The 17,296-nt window shown below is 41.8% G+C and overlaps 1 protein-coding gene across 4 annotated transcripts in view; it reads left to right on the top strand.

Moving 5' to 3' along the window:
* The window catches only part of ATG5 (autophagy related 5), a 175,418-nt gene that overhangs the window by 142,349 nt on the left and 15,773 nt on the right, over positions 1 to 17,296 (top strand). For all 4 annotated transcript variants that reach the window (XM_056566223.1, XM_056566221.1, XM_056566224.1 and 1 more), the window contains one exon: positions 10,741 to 10,858. In XM_056566223.1, coding sequence (XP_056422198.1) covers positions 10,741 to 10,858 — 118 coding nt within the window. The remainder of the gene's footprint in view (positions 1 to 10,740; positions 10,859 to 17,296) is intronic.

Here is a 17,296-nt window from a genome sequence, read left to right as displayed (position 1 = left end):
AAACTAGACCCCTTGAGGAATGTAACAAGGAATAAAGTGAGCCTTATTACCCCACTGGGGTTTCACGACTTTTGCATATGTAAAAAAAATATATATTTTTTTCACTAAAATGTGTGTTTCTCCCCAAATTTCACATTTTTGCAAGGGTTAATAGCAGAAAATACCCCCCAAAATTTGTAACCCCATCTCTTCTGAGTATGGAGGTACCCCATAAGTTTACCTGAAGTGCACTATGGGCGAACTACAATGCTCAGAAGAGAAGGAGTCATATTTGGCTTTTTGAGAGCAAATTTTGCTCGGGGGGCATGTCGCATTTAGGGAGCCCCTATGGTGCCAGAACAGCAAAAAAAAAAACACATGGCATACCATTTTGGAAACTAGACCCCTTGAGGAACGTAACAAGGAATAAAGTGAGCCTTAATGCCCCACTGGGTTTTCACGACTTTTGCATATGTAAAAAAAATATATTTTTTTTTCACTAAAATGTGTGTTTCTCCCCAAATTTCACATTTTTGCAAGGGTTAATAGCAGAAAATACCCCCCAAAATTTGTAACCCCATCTCTTCTGAGTATGGAGGTACCCCATAAGTTGACCTGAAGTGCACTATGGGAGAACTATAATGCTCAGAAGAGAAGGAGTCATATTTGGCTTTTTGAGAGCAAATTTTGCTCGGGGGGCATGTCGCATTTAGGGAGCCCCTATGGTGCCAGAACAGCAAAAAAAAGCACATGGCATACCATTTTGGAAACTAGACCCCTTGAGGAACGTAACAAGGAATAAAGTGAGCCTTAATGCCCCACTGGGGTTTCACGACTTTTGCATATGTAAAAAAAATATATATTTTTTTCACTAAAATGTGTGTTTCCCCCCAAATTTCACATTTTTGCAAGGGTTAATAGCAGAAAATACCCCCCAAAATTTGTAACCCCATCTCTTCTGAGTATGGAGGTACCCCATAAGTTGACCTGAAGTGCACTATGGGAGAACTATAATGCTCAGAAGAGAAGGAGTCATATTTGGCTTTTTGAGAGCAAATTTTGCTCGGGGGGCATGTCGCATTTAGGGAGCCGCTATGGTGCCAGAACAGCAAAAAAAAACACATGGCATACCATTTTGGAAACTAGACCCCTTGAGGAACGTAACAAGGAATAAAGTGAGCCTTAATGCCCCACTGGGTTTTCACGACTTTTGCATATGTAAAAAAAATATATATTTTTTTCACTAAAATGTGTGTTTCTCCCCAAATTTCACATTTTTGCAAGGGTTAATAGCAGAAAATACCCCCCAAAATTTGTAACCCCATCTCTTCTGAGTATGGAGATACCCCATAAGTTGACCTGAAGTGCACTATGGGAGAACTATAATGCTCAGAAGAGAAGGAGTCATATTTGGCTTTTTGAGAGCAAATTTTGCTCGGGGGGCATGTCGCATTTAGGGAGCCCCTATGGTGCCAGAACAGCAAAAAAAAGCACATGGCATACCATTTTGGAAACTAGACCCCTTGAGGAACGTAACAAGGAATAAAGTGAGCCTTAATGCCCCACTGGGGTTTCACGACTTTTGCATATGTAAAAAAAATATATATTTTTTTCACTAAAATGAGTGTTTCCCCCCAAATTTCACATTTTTGCAAGGGTTAATAGCAGAAAATACCCCCCAAAATTTGTAACCCCATCTCTTCTGAGTATGGAGGTACCCCATAAGTTGACCTGAAGTGCACTATGGGAGAACTATAATGCTCAGAAGAGAAGGAGTCATATTTGGCTTTTTGAGAGCAAATTTTGCTCGGGGGGCATGTCGCATTTAGGGAGCCCCTATGGTGCCAGAACAGCAAAAAAAAAACACATGGCATACCATTTTGGAAACTAGACCCCTTGAGGAACGTAACAAGGAATAAAGTGAGCCTTAATGCCCCACAGGGGTTTCATGACTTTTGCATATGTAAAAAAAAATTAAAAAATTTCACTAAAATGTGTGTTTCCCCCCAAATTTCACATTTTTGTAAGGGTTAATAGCAGAAAATACACCCCAAAATTTATAACCCCATCTCTTCTGAGTATGGAAGTACCCCATAAGTGGACGTCAAATGCACTACATGAGCGCTACAATGCTCAGAAGAGAAGGAGTCACATTTGCAAATATTGCTGAAATGGGGGGGACATGTCGCATTTAGGAAGCCCCTATGGTGCCAGGACAGCAAAAAATAAACACATGGCATACTATTTTGGAAACTGCACCCCTCAAGGAACATAACAAGGGGTACAGAGAGCCTTAACACCCCACAGGTGTTTGATAAATATTAATGAAGTGGGATGTGAAAATGAAAAATTTGATTTTTTTTTACACTAAAATGCTGGGGTTACCCCAAATTTTTCATTTTTACAAGTGGTAAAAGGAGAAAATGTCATTGTAAATGTGTAAATACATTTCTTTGGAGTAAGTACATACCTCAAGTCTGGGCGTAAACAGCGTGCACACCGGTCTCAGAGGTGCCGGAGATCAGTCAGGGTCCTTGAGCTTTGGCTTTCTCCTATGGAGCCAGAACAGTGGGACCCCCCCTCAAGGGGCATTACATGGGGTAAATAACTGGGGTACACTAAGTAACTAAAATGGGGTACAGTGGGACATAAAATTATAAAACAGATTATGTTCCCAGAATGATGACCCAGAGCACAGCCAAAACAAAAAAATATGCCCGCCCCAAACCCTATACTCTGAATCATCATTCTGGAATGTGATATGTGTGGCTGTCCCTAACTTGTTGCCTCAAATGCGCACCCCGCTCAGGTGGAGAGAGCGCTGCGCATTTGAGGCAACATAAAAAGTCCCCGATGATAGTGACTCAGTGACCCATGACCCATTTTTTATAAAAAATACCCCCAGAGGTCCTATCAGTTTTAGTTTTTTTTGGATTAAATATTTTTTTGGGCAATTTAGTGGTTTTATGGGGTTAAAACTTGGAATGTACTCTGGACTTGGTACATTTGGGTCAAATTGTGGAAAATTGAAATGAAGAGGGAAAATTTAGAACTCCATGGAAGTGTGATACTCCCTGAAGCAATCCTTAATGCAGAGGCCCGGATTATCTGGGCAAGTGTCACACTGAGTGGTGGTGTCCTTCCGAATCCCCCTCTTGTAACACACTCTGCATCTTTTCTGGGCTCGTCCCTTCTTTCCAGTGTGGGGGACCTCACCTGGAAAGTGTTGGCCTGGGACGATCCTGGCACCTATTACTTCAGTTCCTTGGGAAGTCCGGCCTGCTCTTTCCCGGTCGCCAAAGATCAGGACCTTTAGGACTTCTTCTTGGAACTGAAGGAATGTCCCTGTGTTGCCAGCGTACTGGGACAGTACAAAAGAGTTGTACATGGCAACCTGTACCATGTAGACCGCAACTTTCTTGTACCATACCCGTGTTTTCCGCATGGCGTTATATGGCTTGAGGACTTGATCAGAAAGATCAACTCCCCCCATATACCGATTGTAGTCCAGAATACAATCGGGCTTGAGGACCGGTGTTGTGGTACCTCGCACAGGGACAGGTGAGCTGCCGTTGCCATGAATAGTGGTCAGCATAAGGACATCCCTCTTATCCTTATACTTGACCAGCAACAGGTTTTCATGGGCAAGGGCACGGGACTCACCCTTGGGAATGGGTGTCTTAACAAAATTTAGAGGGAGGCCTCTCTGGTTTTTCCGCACGGTCCCACAAGCGGACGTGGATCTGGCGGCAAGGGATGTGAAGAGAGGGATGCTGGTATAAAAGTTGTCCACGTACACGTGGTAACCCGTATCCAGCAATGGGTGCACAAGCTCCCAAACGATTTTCCCGCTAACACCCAGAGTGGGGGAACAATCTGGGGGTTCAATACGGGAATCTCGTCCCTCATACACTCTAAACTTGAGAGTGTACCCGGAGGTACTCTCACAAAGTTTATAGAGCTTCACGCCATACCGCGCCCGCTTCGAGGGAATATACTGGCGGAAGATGAGTCTCCCCTTAAAACTGATAAGAGACTCATCAACCGAGAGCTCCCTGAGGGGTACATAGGCCTCCAAAAATTTGGCCCCTAAGTGATCGATGACCGGCCTCACTTTGTAAAGCCGGTCATAGGCGGGATCACCTCGGGGTGGACATGCCGCATTATCTGCATAATGCAGGCATTTCCAAATGGCCTCGAACCGCCTCCGTGCCATGACCATACTGTAAAGCGGGGTCTGGTAGAGGACGTCCCCGCTCCAGTACTGTCTGACACTTGGCTTTTTGACCAGGCCCATATGCAGCAAGAGGCCCCAAAATGTCCTCATTTCTGCTGCATCAATGGCGCACCATTCATTGGACCTGGCCAAAAAAGAATCAGGGTGGTGGGCGATGAACTGCCTGGCGTACAGATTCGTCTGCTCCACCATGTGATTGACAAAACTGTCACTGAAAAAATAACTGAAATAGTCAATTTCAGTGAATCCAGAATTGTCAATCCGGATTCTGGAGTCGCCAACAAACTCCGGAACCCGTGGCTGATAACCCTCTGGGGGTCTCCAGACAGGTTCACCGGAAGGGGGCTCCGGTAAACTTGTCTGGGGGGTCGGACTCCTAGTACGAGCGGCATCACCACTCGCACTAGTGCCGGCCACTGGGCCACTATCATGGGGGGTGCGTGGCCTCGCCTGGCGGCGTCTCCGCCGCCGTGCAGGGGGCTCATCATCACTACTAGATGATGAGGAGGACGATGAAGAACACAGAAATGTTGGATCTTCATCGTCCTCACTGACAGATTCGGAGTCGGAGGCAAGAAAAGCGTATGCCTCCGCTACCGAAAATGCCCGGCGAGCCATCGCCTTTTTTGGTGGTGGTGGGGGGGGGGCGGTGGCGGGGGGGGGAGGGTAGTGTGTGTGTGGGGGGGGGGGGTTATGTACTGTGTGTGTGCTTGGTGTATACTATATATAACGGTGTGTGATTAGAAATCACACACCGTTATATGGGGGGGAAAAAATGCTGCAGTCCCCAAAAAAATGGGGGGGCGCTAATGCGGCGCCCTGAACCCCTAATAGGGCCCGGGTCACACTGAAAAACTGCAGAAGACCCTTGGGGACCTATTAGGGGGTCAGGGGGGGGGGATTTTTTAAAAACTTTTTTTAACTTTATTTTTTACTATTTACCCTACCTTTCCCTGGGCTGTATGCTTTCCCTGATCTATGGGGGGCTTCTTTTCTTCTCTGGGGGCTCCGATCTTGGCAGAGGGGGGGTACCGGTCTTCCTCCAGCAGCTCTGACCGCTGACTGAACTCAGCCAGCGGCGGGAGCTGCGGGAAGATGCTGTTAACCCCTCCCCTGCCGGCTGCTATTGGCTGGACGATCGTCCAGCCAATAGCAGCGATCCTGGGGGGGTGGCGAAATCGCCACCTCCCCATAGATACAGTAGGTGATAGGGGGTGTATCATACACCCCCGATCACCTTGTATCTCCGGGTCAGCGGGTCGCACGTGACCCGCATCGCCGGAATAGCCGCAAATCGCATGTGTGAATTCACATGCGATTTGCGGCGATCGCCGACATGGGGGGGTCTAATGACCCCCCTGGGCATTTGCACGGGATGCCTGCTGAATGATTTCAGCAGGCATCCCGGTCCGATCCCCGCACGGCGGGGACCAGAACTGCCCATGACGTAAATGTACGTCCTTGGTCCTTAAGACCCAGGGTGTCGGGACGTACCGTTACGTCATGGGTCCTGTAGGGGTTAAACATTTCTCCTATCCTGTGGAAAGGACATAAGTGTAGTTCCACAACAACCTCTTAAAACCATATTCTCATGACAACAAAAAGGTCCAGACTCCTGGTCAAAATCACCACCTTATACCTATTTTGTCACATGTCTGTCTTATTGTTTGCTTATTAATTTAGCTTTTTGCCACTTTATTGGTTAGTTGCTTTCCCAGTTGCAGACTACAGTACAGTGCCGCTAAATAAGTAAAATGTATAATATTGTTTTGATACGAAGATAACTTTGCTCTATAACTACATTGACTCACATAAGCAGTTTGTTTCTGCAATGTGAGGTACTCCCAGCGTCTTTCTTCAGTCTGTACCTACAATGAGGCAAAATGAGGCAGACATTGTAAAACACCTAAAAATTGTTACCAGAATTTTATTGAGATCTTCTACAATACGGTTCCTTTTTCTAGTAGGCCATGTTTTTCTTTTAGTATGTCATATACTTATTGAACGTTGCATGTCCTTCTAGGATTACTAATGTAAGCCTTCATTCCCTTTAAATGGCCTGGTAAACAATGTAATTAGAGGGCTGGAGAGAAGGTAAACCCCTCCAGAATTGTTCTTTCCTTTCTAACAGGTGGTTATTGTTTATGGTATCCTTTGTAGAACTTGTGGAAATCTCCCTGATATGCCTTGCCTTATGTGGTATCATTTCATTTAGTCTAGGCATGTAGTAGTCCTAAGTTAAATTTGGTTAAAACGAAGACCCCCTCCTTTCACAGTACATTCTTTTCTTGGCACTCAACATGTACTTTATGGTCACACAACTTTTTTTTCCCACACATTGTTTTTCAGTGGGCATTTACAATAATAATTTATCAAGAGAATTAATCTGCTTAAACATTTTTATACTTTGTAGATATATTGCATTACTTTTTTGAGTCCAGTTAACCCCTTAAGGACGCAGGACGTAAATGTACGTCCTGGTGAGGTGGTACTTAACGCACCAGGACGTACATTTACGTCCTAAGCATAACCGCGGGCATCGGAGCGATGCCCGTGTCATGCGCGGCTGATCCCGGCTGCTAATCGCAGCCAGGGACCTGCCGGCAATGGCCGACGCCCGCGATCTCGCGGGCGTCCGCCATTAACCCTTCAGGTGCCGGGATCAATACAGATCCCGGCATCTGCGGCAGTTCGCGATTTAAATGAACGATCGGATCGCCTGCAGCGCTGCTGCGGGGATCCGATCATTCATAACGCCGCACAGAGGTCCCCTCTCCTTCCTCCGTGCGGCTCCCGGCGTCTCCTGCTCTGGTCTGTGATCGAGCAGACCAGAGCAGGAGATGACCGATAATACTGATCTGTTCTATGTCCTATACATAGAACAGATCAGTATTAGCAATCATGGTATTGCTATGAATAGTCCCCTATGGGGACTATTCAAGTGTAAAAAAAAAATGTAAAAGTAAAAGTAAAAAAAAGTGAAAAATCCCCTCCCCCAAGCGTAAAAAACATTTTTTATAGACATATTTGGTATCGCCGCGTGCGTAAATGTCCGAACTATTAAAATAAAATGTTAATGATCCCGTACGGTGAACGGCGTGAACGAAAAAAAATAAAAAATGTCCAAAATTCCTACTTTTTTAATACACTTTATTTAAAAAAAATTATAAAAAATGTATTAAAAGTTTTTTATATGCAAATGTGGATTAAAAAAAAGTACAGATCATGGCGCAAAAAATGAGCCCCCATACCGCCACTTATACGGAAAAATAAAAAAGTTAGAGGTCATCAAAATAAAGGGATTATAAACGTACTAATTTGGTTAAAAAGTTTGTGATTTTTTTTAAGCGCAACAATAATATAAAAGTATATAATAATGGGTATCATTTTAATCGTATTGACCCTCAGAATAAAGAACACACGTCATTTTTACCATAAATTGTACGGCGTGAAAACAAAACCTTCCAAAATTAGCAAAATTGCGTTTTTCGTTTTAACTTCCCCACAAAAATAGTGTTTTTTGGTTGCGCCATACATTTTATGGCATAATGAGTTATGTCATTACAAAGGACAACTGGTCGCGCAAAAAACAAGCCCTCATACTAGTCTGTGGATGAAAATATAAAAGAGTTATGATTTTTAGAAGGCGAGGAGGAAAAAATGAAAACGTAAAAATTAAATTGTCTGAGTCCTTAAGACCAAAATGGGCTGAGTCCTTAAGGGGTTAAGGACTTTGATATTTCAAGCCAAGTGATATAAAACAGCATCAAATTAATATTGCCTTATATCACTCCATACAACAGTAAAGTAGACTATGCCAAATAGTATATAGAAGATGCGTCCTATAAAACTCTAGATGAATGTCCTATAGGTTTTCCTTATTTGTCTGGACACTGTATATTCCTGGCCCCACTGACAAAATATCATTGGTTGCCTGCAATACGTTGTAATGATTAAAGCAGCAAGTGTTATTGTATTACAGTAGAATTTGCCTGTAGTCTACAAGTGGATGTACAGTACCACACTGGTAATAAGGAAAATTCAAATTTTAATTAAACAATTCAAATTCCTTCTTCTTTACCACGTTTTTTTTTCTTTTTACTTTAAAGTCCAACTTGTCATGCTCAAGAGTCAATGGAATCATACTGACCAATAGAATAAAGATAGCATATACCATATTGTGAACTCAAAAAAAGAAAAAAATTATTGCCCCACAAAATTGCGCAATTGCATATTTTTTCCCATATTTCCTTACATATATATTTTTTTGGCTCCATAATACATAATATGACAAAAAAAAAGTGCACCATTAAAAAGTACAACTTGCTCCACAAACAGTAAGTCCTGATATAACTTTGTCAGTGGAAAAATAAAAAAGGTTGGTTCTTAGAATGTGAGGAGCAAGAAATCATAAACAAAAACAAATTTGCTGGGTCATGAAGAGGTTATAGGCCAGATGTATTGCCGTGACCCTTATTACAAACAATACTTGGGTGTACTGTTTACTTGTACACTGACACATGCCATTTCTAATATACAAGACTACTCCTTTGCATTGACTTATAGAAACTAGACATGTGAGACTGACATGTTTGGGACAACACTCATATTCAAGTCTTCTATTTGAGTGAAGTTTTCATCAATCGTGTTTAGATTTCCATTGTCCTCTATTCATTTTTAGTCTCAGTATCTGTGTAGAAGGAAGCAATTTAGTGATTATATTATTATGAAGGTGGAGCAAGCAAGTGTCAGTAACTACCTCTCCACCTCAGCTTCTCTCTTTATAGATTTTGCTTTATTTCGAGTATAATCCTATTTTATCAGCTTCCTTAGCATTTTGTATGCAAAATACAATGAGAATAAAGATCAGGAACAAGTTAGGAAGGTATATCTGAAATATGGCATTTAATGGTGACATACATGTAACTGCCCAGTGATTGGATTGCTGCTTTTATGCAAATGGAAACCAGCGAGTTAACAAAAAGCTGAGAAAGTATTACATTAATCCTATAGCTTTCAATTCAAGTTGAACTCCAAAATCATATGTTAGTATGAGATATCTTGCTATCACTTTGTTTGTAACCTGAGTACTTTCAGGAATGGGGAATCTCTGCTCTGTCTTCTTCTACTTTTTCAGTTCCCGGTAGCTAGGACATTTGCTCCGATGCCACAGATCTTGTAATAAAACTAATGCTTGAAGGGGTACACCGCTGCCCTCCTCCCGGAGCTCCGCTCCCCAGCGTCTGGAAGTTTATTGTTCCAAACTCTGTGTGCGGGCTTCCGTGTTCTGGGCCGCCCCTCGTGATGTCGCGCCTGCCCCTCATGACGTCATGCCCTTCCCATAGACTTTCGTTGAGGGGGCGGGCATGACGTCACGAGGGGCGGCCCTGAACACGGAAGCCTGCACACAGCATTCGGAACAATAAACTTCCGGGCGCTGGGGAGCGGAGCTCCGGAAGCAGGGCAGCGGAGTACCCCTTTAATGGATTTCTGGAAACTTCAGTCTGTATCGGTAGCAGCTGTGGAGCATAGTGTTTTATCCGTATCCGAGGCACTGCTCACCTTGATGGTCACAGTTTTAGGCTCAGTTAGGGCTGCCCTAAAAAAGGGTAATGTTCTGCCTTGTGACAGATTGCATGGTTTTCCACTAATCAGGTGTCTTTCCACTGTAGGTAAAAGATACATCTAGTGAAAGACAAATGTTTCTTTCTCATTATTACTGTATTTTTGGGAGTACACTTTTGGCCTTTTAATAATCTGTATTCATCAAAGTATGTTTATTTCATTTTCTGACCAATGGAGGCGGTCTTCAACTTTTTTGCACAATTTTTTCTGCTTTTCTGGCCTTAAATCACCCCTGCTTCATAACTATGCTTCTCAGATATACACATATAGATAATGAGTTGTATGATAAACATTCATCCTCACATTCCTTGTTACGTATATACCCATGCTTTTCGAACTGTGGACATTTTATCTATTATTATACAAAATACTTGTTAAATTTTCCATTATTTTGTCACTTATCTCGTGATGTTTTGTTGTTTTAGCTACACAAAGTGCATGCACCAAGAGGCACAGGGATATGTAGTTGTTCAGTAATGGTATATGTGTTATCATGATCCTAGTATGTCATTCTATAACTATGTAAAGGAAAGAAAAGATGTGTCACACACATACACTTTGGGCATATGTTTCACTAACCACAATGTTCTTATAGTTATTACTGCTGTTTAATATTGTGACACCTTCTTAATCCCAACATTTTACCAGTGGACTCATGTGATCCATGAAAAGCTGCTCTCTTCTGTTTCTGCTTATAAACATGGCTCAGTGAACCTAGTGTACGGAAGAAAAATTGGAACAGATGTCCATAGCAACCATTTACTGTAGATTCTAGATCATACTTTAATAGGAACTGTTTCACTTTTCACCAGTGCTAGTTTTGATATATGTACCCCTCTGTTTTCATTTGTCAGAATATAGAAGAGTTAAATTTGTGTTTCTCCTAACTTTATCTACAGACAACCAGTGAACGTCCTTTTTTGCAAAAGCTATTTCGGCCATCTGCCAACGATGGGAAGCCTCATACGCTTGGTGATTTAATAAAGGAGGTTTGTCCTACAGCAGTCACACCTGAAGGTACAAGAACAGACAATTACAGTTATCATTTGCAATTGAGAAAGTGTTTGCATCTAGTATCTGGTACTTTCATGTTGCCAAGTGTTTGAACTCAGTGGTTTCTGCCATATTAACATCTGTATTTCTATAAACATATGGAGTATTGCAGAACATGAAAATATAATGCTTAGTCTGGGATGGCTGTAAACAAGAGACCTGAGAACTTAACTTGGTAGATTTTACACTGTAACTAAATGATAAGAGACACATTGAATCAGGGTATGCAGTGCTTAAAGATGTTATCCAGGATTAGAAAAACAGAGCTTACTTCTTCTGTAAACACCACCGATCTGGTCTTCAGGTTGTTTGTGGCATTGCATATCATTTCCTTTGAATCAAATGGAGCCAAGCTGTAATAACTTGCACAACCTGAGGACCGGTATGGTGCTGTTTTTCTATTCCTGGATAACCCCTTTAACTAATCAGTGACCAGATGGTGGTGGTGGTGGTGGTGGTGTTGTTGTTGTTTTTTGTTTTTTTTATTTTTTTTACATTTTTTTTTTAAATAAATAGTCCCCCTGGCGTGTTTCTGGCACCATGCATTGCTCCCCGATGCACTGTCCCCCTCTGCCCACTGCTCTATTTTGTCTCTCATCCTTCCTCCTGCATACAATATAAAGGTCTCTTTTCTGCTATGTCTCTGCCCAACAGAGACAGATATCATGTGACACTTTGTACTTTTTCTAGCACCATACTAAAAAAACACACCCCATTTCCAAGATTGTCCAATCAAGTCACCCCCTCTCTCTCACAGTTCATCAAGCCATTTGACATCATACCGGCAAGCCACTTCCCCTTCTAACAGCCTCGACATTGAGTACTACTGGGAAATGTAGTTTTTCTTTCCAGGAGCGGCTGACTCTTTACATCAAACGAGACTGTAGATTTCTTTGGCGGTGCCTGGAAAGAAAAGGTCTTTTTTCCACCACTTCTCTGCATATTCACTCAGGGCAGGTTGCCCCTGTTCCTCTGACTATCCAGCACAGCAGCTACTCGGCATTGTGATACTCCTTTACAATTCTAGGGTGATAGGCATTTTTACTTCTACTGTGAGGTGAGCGGCCAAGCGGCCATCTCATAGAGACGCTGGTCTCCTCTGTGAAACAACTTTAAATTCTTCTGAGGGTAATACAAGAGGTGCTGGTTTTACAGTCTCTCCTTTTTTAATGTGTCTGTTGGGTGAAGGGGGAAAGAAGACAAAGTGGATGAAGGATGGCAGGTTTTTCTTCTCCTTAGCCTGTCACAGCATATTCTAACCATGGAAATGGCCCAGTACAGGTAATAGGTGTATATTACAGTACAGTTGGTCTGGCCATGAGGGGACAAATTATGAATAATTTTTGCTATCCAGAATAACCCTTTAACAACGTGGTAGCATACTGCACTCACCAGGCTTATCTTCAGTGCTTTATTGGCAAAAAGCATTACATGGGGATGCACTTATAGCGGGTGCTTTCTGGAGGGAGCGACACGCGTTTCGTGCTAACTAGCGCATCCTCTGGCTCCTAAACCAGAAATACTATACAACATAAAATAAAATAATATATATGTAATAATAAATTTGTAACAAAAGATAGTTCCAGCCATGTGGCTGGAAATCTCCAAGGAATGTTTCCAGCACCTTGTAGAAAGTATGCCACGAAGAATGAACCCAGAAGGTGGTGAGAGAGAGAGAGAGAGAGAGAGAGAGAGATATTGTTTCTAGCCATGTTAAATCAAAGTCTCCAAAACAATCTTTTCAGCATTTATTTACGTTCTGTAAGTATCACTTTGTATGACAGCACACACAGAGCTAATAAGTGAGTGCCTGCAAAGACACCTGTCTGAGGTCTGACATAAGGGAAACCACAGACACTTAGGCATCTAACGCTTACAAAACATTGAAACTTTATAGAAGAAAGCAATGTGTAGGGGGATCAAGCTTAGCTTGTCTTGTCAATAATTGACAGGCTATAGGGGTGGAGCAAAGAAGAAGTAAAACATAGACAGGGTACCTGCAGCTTCATGTGTATGAAAAGGCAGCTATTATAGACGTCCCTTTGAAGATTTGGAACAGGTAAGATATTCCTCTTTGGCAGATGAAAGAAGGCTTTTATTATCCCCTCTGTTTGAAGATCTGAATATTATCACCTCCTTTAATTTTTTGGCGAGCGGTGCCCCTCTTTTGTTTTTGTTTAATCTCTCATGTGTTACAATGTTAAGGCCAAAACTGGTTAGTACAAAGTAAAAGGCATGGGATTTACCATTGGTCTATACTGTGTGTGTGGTTTGTTGGATATTATAGCTAAATCACCAGTAAATGTTTTGTTCTTTTATCAAGTTCATAAAACACAACTCAGAAGGGGGGGGGGGGGGTAGAGACTTATGCAAAACTGGTAGGGAATTTAGTCAGCTTTCCCAAAATCCTGAACTGCAGATCTGGATTTGGATGTTAACTGTATTTGTTGTCAATGACTTCACTGCAATAGAAATTATAATAACTTGAGAACATCACCGATAATTCTGATCAGTTCTACACTATGGTGTACCACTGAACAGTACCAGAAATTATTGCTTTCTTTTAATAGTTGCCTATGAGGACTTAAAAAGTGTAATAAAATAATAAAAAAGTGATTAAGAATATAAATAAGCATTTCACCTAAAGAGGATGGGATGAGTGCACGACAAAGATGGAGACAGCCACTCCCCTACATGCAATACAAAAAAAAGCTAAAAATTGGTTAGCACATTCAGAAGAACAATTATAAATGGCTGAAAAAAAAAGTACAAACACAAAAATTACAACAGCACACTTCAAGCAAGATAGATATATATGCCAAGGTCAAGGAAGCCAACGTAGACACCATCTGTCCTGCAAGTGATTCACATGAGTACCAATCCAGATTACATCAAACAATGCAGAGAAACAGTCACAAAATAGACAGGAAGCCCAATTCTGCATTTCTTTATTCCACCATAAAGTTCAACATTTCATCAGTATAGCACCTAGCATCTGATCTTCACCCACTTACAGTCAACCTGCACATACAACATAAAATACTTATCCGGCGCTTGCCAAGCGCGTCTTTCTAGCAGTGTAAATGTCGGCCATAGAATTGCGATCAGTAGTCACTCCCCCTTCCTTCTGGCCTATGCCCATAACAGAATTGACCACAGCGCATGAACCTGATGAAAAAGGTATATCCCTTCGAAGGCAGTGTTCTGAACTTGTTATACTCACTGACTGGGGACTCTATATTATCATTTTGAATAACATCAAGTAATAAAGGGGACCAGTGCAATCAGGAGCCTGATTTCTTTCCACAACCCCCTATTGACAGAAATGTCTAGCTATCCATGGATCCTGAACAACCATTTAGGGAATGTTGGCTGTTTTAAGTGTGTAAGTACCTTTTAGCTTTAAGACGTAACATTTATATAATAATATCCTTTAGAATTGAGTTGTGCTTGAAAGCACAATTGGACTAGTCACATTTTGCCATGACTAATACCAAGGACTGGTGAACAGTAATGTTGTAGAAAATGATAGAAGGTGCATTTTGAGAGCAGCTATGACTCTCTAGAGGAAATTGCCTTTCAGACTCTTGTCTTTTAAGATTGAAACTGTTTACTAGACACAAAGGGTTTGTCTGTAATCTGGGCTTCACCTGAGCCAGGTAATGGTTCCTATTGACGACATCAGTAAATTCACTGAATACCAGAAATATTTGGAATAACTCGGTTTACATGGTAGTTTTGATTGATTTATGTAGCATTCAAGATTTTGGAATGCCAACAGGACTTCAAGTTTAAACTACTTTAAAACGTGATAGTATCCATACATAAACTGAAGCTCATTGCACATACTGCATTAGTTTTATCCCCATTATTTGCACATTTTAATGTCACATAAGAGTTGCCAGGTATATAATCATTATCTGTAGGTTGTGTATAGAAGGAACTCTGGCAAGTAGAAATGTTTGCATAATTGATATTACTGCACCCTTTATGGGGGAGAAAATTCACCGCATTTCCATACTAAATTTAAGGGTTTTCTACCTTTCTAGATAAGACAACATCTTTAGAAATGACCCCTTCGTACATTAAAGCTACCTACAAGACTAGATAACTTAAAGCAGCAAAAACTGGTGACAGAGACTCTTATGCCAGCAATGTATTCATTACATTAATAGCCATTCTTATAAAATCTCTGTTTACAACTAAACAGCTGAGTGCATTGCCACTTTCCCGCTACAGATAGATGTCATTCTATACCCACTATAGGTAAAAAGTTGGCAAAAATTGACCAATAGTTGGAGAAAGTGACAGCTGTATCAAGGACTAGTGCTCAGTCTCTTGGAGAAAAAAAAAATATTCTGAGTGAGGCTGCTTGAAACAATGTAAGGAACATATAGTTAGAATTAGGGTCTCTGTCACTAAGTTATGCTGCCCTCAGGACAGAATAAACCTGATAATATATTCCTTTTAATTCCCCCTTTTTCTTACCCATGCTGCTTCATTAGTTATATTGTCATGTTAAAAAAACAAGACGCTCATAAGGTCCCATATTGAGGGTACCTTCAGTAGTTCAATTGAAAAAATTGTACAGCACTTTTATCTTAAATCCTCTCCCTCTCTGGCTCCAAAAGTACCCATCTCCACTGTGAGACCCAACATAATGCTGGAGATAGGCGCTGTGAAGACTTTTGTATATGGAAGAGAGAACGACGCCCTGTTCAAGCACTTCAGTGTCAAATATAAATGAATGGTAGAACTGCACATCACTTTTAAAAAGGCACATCGTTTGTAAAAGTTTTTTTTGTAGCGATCACTTTACAGTGGTCATCTTATCGCAAATAATCTGACGCACAACATTCACAATGGATAATGGTTACAGATCACAACCTTCCCTTTGCACAATTATCTTTGCACAGGTCACAGAGTACGTCTAGAAAACTTTCCCAAAAAAAAGACAGAAGGAAAAAGGTTAATATTTCAGTTACTGATTTTAGGTAGTAAAATATGTTTCCCCAGTGAAAACTAGTTTCGACTGAACGTCTTTGTCAAAACTTGAATGGAATTGACTGCTCTTTACTAGTTAAAACCAGTTCTTACTGAATGCCTTTGTTGAAACACCAGTTTTTACTAAACACCTTCATACAAACTAGAATACTTACTGAACGCCTTCGTATAAACTACACTGCTCAAAAAAAAAGTGAACACTTAACCCCTTAAAGGGGTACTCCGCCCCTGGCATCTTATCCCCTATCCAAAGGATAGGGGATAAGATGTTAGATCGCCGCGGTCCCGCTGCTGGGGACCCCGGGGATCGCCACTGCAGCACCCCGCCATCATTACTGCACAGAGTGAGTTCGCTCTGTGCGTAATGACGGGCGATACAGGGGCCGGAGCAGCGTGACGTCATGGCTCCGCCCCTCATGACATCACAGCCCGTCCCTTTAATGCAAGTCTATGGCAGGGGGCGTGACGACCGCCACGCCCCCTCCCATAGATTTATATTGACAGGGGCGGGCCGTGACGTCACGAGGGACGGATCCGTGACGTAACGATGCTCCGGCCCCTGTATTGCCCGTCATTACGTGCAGAGCGATCTCGCTCTGCGCAGTAATGATAGCGGGGTGCCGCAGTGGCGATCCCCGGGGTCCCCAGCAGCGGGACCCCGGCGAACTGACATCTTATCCCCTATCCTTTGGATATGGGATAAGATGTCTAGGGGCGGAGTACCCCTTTAAGGACCGGGCGGTTTTCGGTTTTTGCTCTTTCGTTTTTTCCTCCTTACCTTTAAAAAATCATAACTCTTTAAATTTTGGACCTAAAAATCTGTATTATGGCTTATTTTTTGCGCCACCAATTCTACTTTGTAATGATATCAGTCATTTTACCCAAAAATCTACGGCGAAACGGGAAAAAAATCATTGTGCGACAAAATTGAAAAAATACAGCCATTGTGTAAATTTCGGGGGCTTCCGTTTCTACGTAGTACATTGTTCGGTAAAAATGACACCTTATCTTTATTCTCTAGTTCCATATGGTTAAAATGATACCCTACTTGTATAGGTTTGATTTTGTATTAATTCAGAAAAAAATCATAACTACATGCAGGAAAATGTATATGTCTAAAATTGTCATCTTCTGACCCCTATAACTTTTTTATTTTTCCGTGTTCATAGCGCTATGAGGGTTAATTTTTTGCGCCGTGATCTGAAGTTTTTGTCTGTACCATTCATGCTTTGATCTGACTTTTTGATCGCTTTTTATTCATCTTTTCATGATATAAAAAGTGACCAAAAATACGCTATTTTGGACTTTGGCATTTTTTTGCACGTACGCATTTGACCATGCAGTTTAATTAGCAGTATATTTTTTTAATTCGGACATTTCCGCATGAGGCGATACCAT

Source organism: Hyla sarda, chromosome 3 (genome assembly GCF_029499605.1).
Source record: "Hyla sarda isolate aHylSar1 chromosome 3, aHylSar1.hap1, whole genome shotgun sequence".
NCBI lineage: Eukaryota > Metazoa > Chordata > Amphibia > Anura > Hylidae > Hyla > Hyla sarda.
This window is presented reverse-complemented; position numbering and strand designations above follow the sequence as displayed.